The 1,269-nt window shown below is 51.3% G+C and overlaps 1 protein-coding gene across 1 annotated transcript in view; it reads right to left on the bottom strand.

Moving 5' to 3' along the window:
* ralgapa1 (Ral GTPase activating protein catalytic subunit alpha 1) overlaps nt 1-1,269 on the bottom strand; it is a 55,515-nt gene that overhangs the window by 337 nt on the left and 53,909 nt on the right. Inside the window, exon 42 of the mRNA XM_025058446.1 lies at nt 253-364. Coding sequence (XP_024914214.1) covers nt 253-364 — 112 coding nt within the window. The remainder of the gene's footprint in view (nt 1-252; nt 365-1,269) is intronic.

The raw sequence follows: 1,269 nt of genomic DNA, 5'->3' as shown, positions 1-1,269 counted from the left end.
GCCTGTGGGGGGAGGGGGGGGGGGGGGGGGGGGGGGGGGGGGGGGGGGGTGTGGATTAGGGAGGAGAATAACAGGGTGAAGGAAGACAAGTGAAACCACATGAAGGTCCATGATGTTCCTACAGAGACAGAAGACAACCACAGACGGGGGGAGGGGGGGGGGAGGGGTCTGGAGGTCAGAGCAGCTTTAACAGGTGTTGACCTCTATGACCTGTGTCCCAGTCAAAAATGAACTTTAGGAGAGAGTGAGTACCATTCACAGCTAGCATGGAGAACCTTCTGCTTTAGCCCCTTCCCTTTAGCCCTGATCTGGTTAAGGCTGTCTGATGGTTGAGGAACCACCTGGTACAGGACACCGTGGTCCTCTGAGGAGACGGGGAGACATGGGAGAACACAAGGGGGACATGGATGGATGGTTGGTTGGATGGTGGATGGATGGATGGGTGGATGATGGATAGTGGATGGATGGGCGGATAGTTGGATGGGTGGATGGTTGGGTGGATGGATGGTTGGATGGTGGATGGATGGATGGGTGGATGGTGGACAGATGGGTGGATGGTGGATGGTGGATGGTTGGGTGGTTGGTTGGGTGGATGGTGGATGGATGGGTGGTTGGTTGGATGGATGGTTGGTTGGTTGAATGGTTGGATGGTAACAAAAGAGAAAGAAAAGCAAATGAAGTTGAAGACAAAGACCTTGACACAGATGTTCAGACAAATCAGGACAAACATTGATGCGTCGTCATGGAAACAGAACAAAGACACAGACGTCCATCAAACTGAAGGGAACGTTCTGGAGAAAACATTCATGTTTGGGTGGAAACGTTCATCATATCAGTGGTACAATCTATAAATCAGAGATGGACCGATCGACTGGTCTGGTCTGGACCTGGACCTGGACCGGGTCTGGACCTGGTCTGGACCTGGACCTAACGTCCAGAGGAGTTAGTGAAGGAGACTAGACATCAGCCAGTGACAGGTCAGCTGACCAACAGAGGTGATTTCATTGGTCAGAAAACTTCAGTACTTTTCACTCAACAAACAAAGTTTGATCTTTAGACTTTCAGTCACACTGGTTGACACACTGGTTGACCTTTGACTGACATGTGACTGACCTTTGACTGACCTGTCACTGACCTTTGACTGACATGTGACTGCCCTTTGACTGACCTGTGCCTGACCTTTGACTGACATGTGACTGCCCTTTGACTGACCTGTGCCTGACCTTTGACTGACCTTTGACGGCCCTTTGACTGACCTTTGACTGACCT

Source organism: Cynoglossus semilaevis, chromosome 1 (assembly GCF_000523025.1).
Source record: "Cynoglossus semilaevis isolate Cse_v1.0 chromosome 1, Cse_v1.0, whole genome shotgun sequence".
Classification (NCBI taxonomy): Eukaryota; Metazoa; Chordata; class Actinopteri; order Pleuronectiformes; family Cynoglossidae; genus Cynoglossus; species Cynoglossus semilaevis.
The sequence above is the reverse complement of the archived record's forward strand: the minus strand, read 5'-3'. Positions and strand labels throughout refer to the sequence as shown.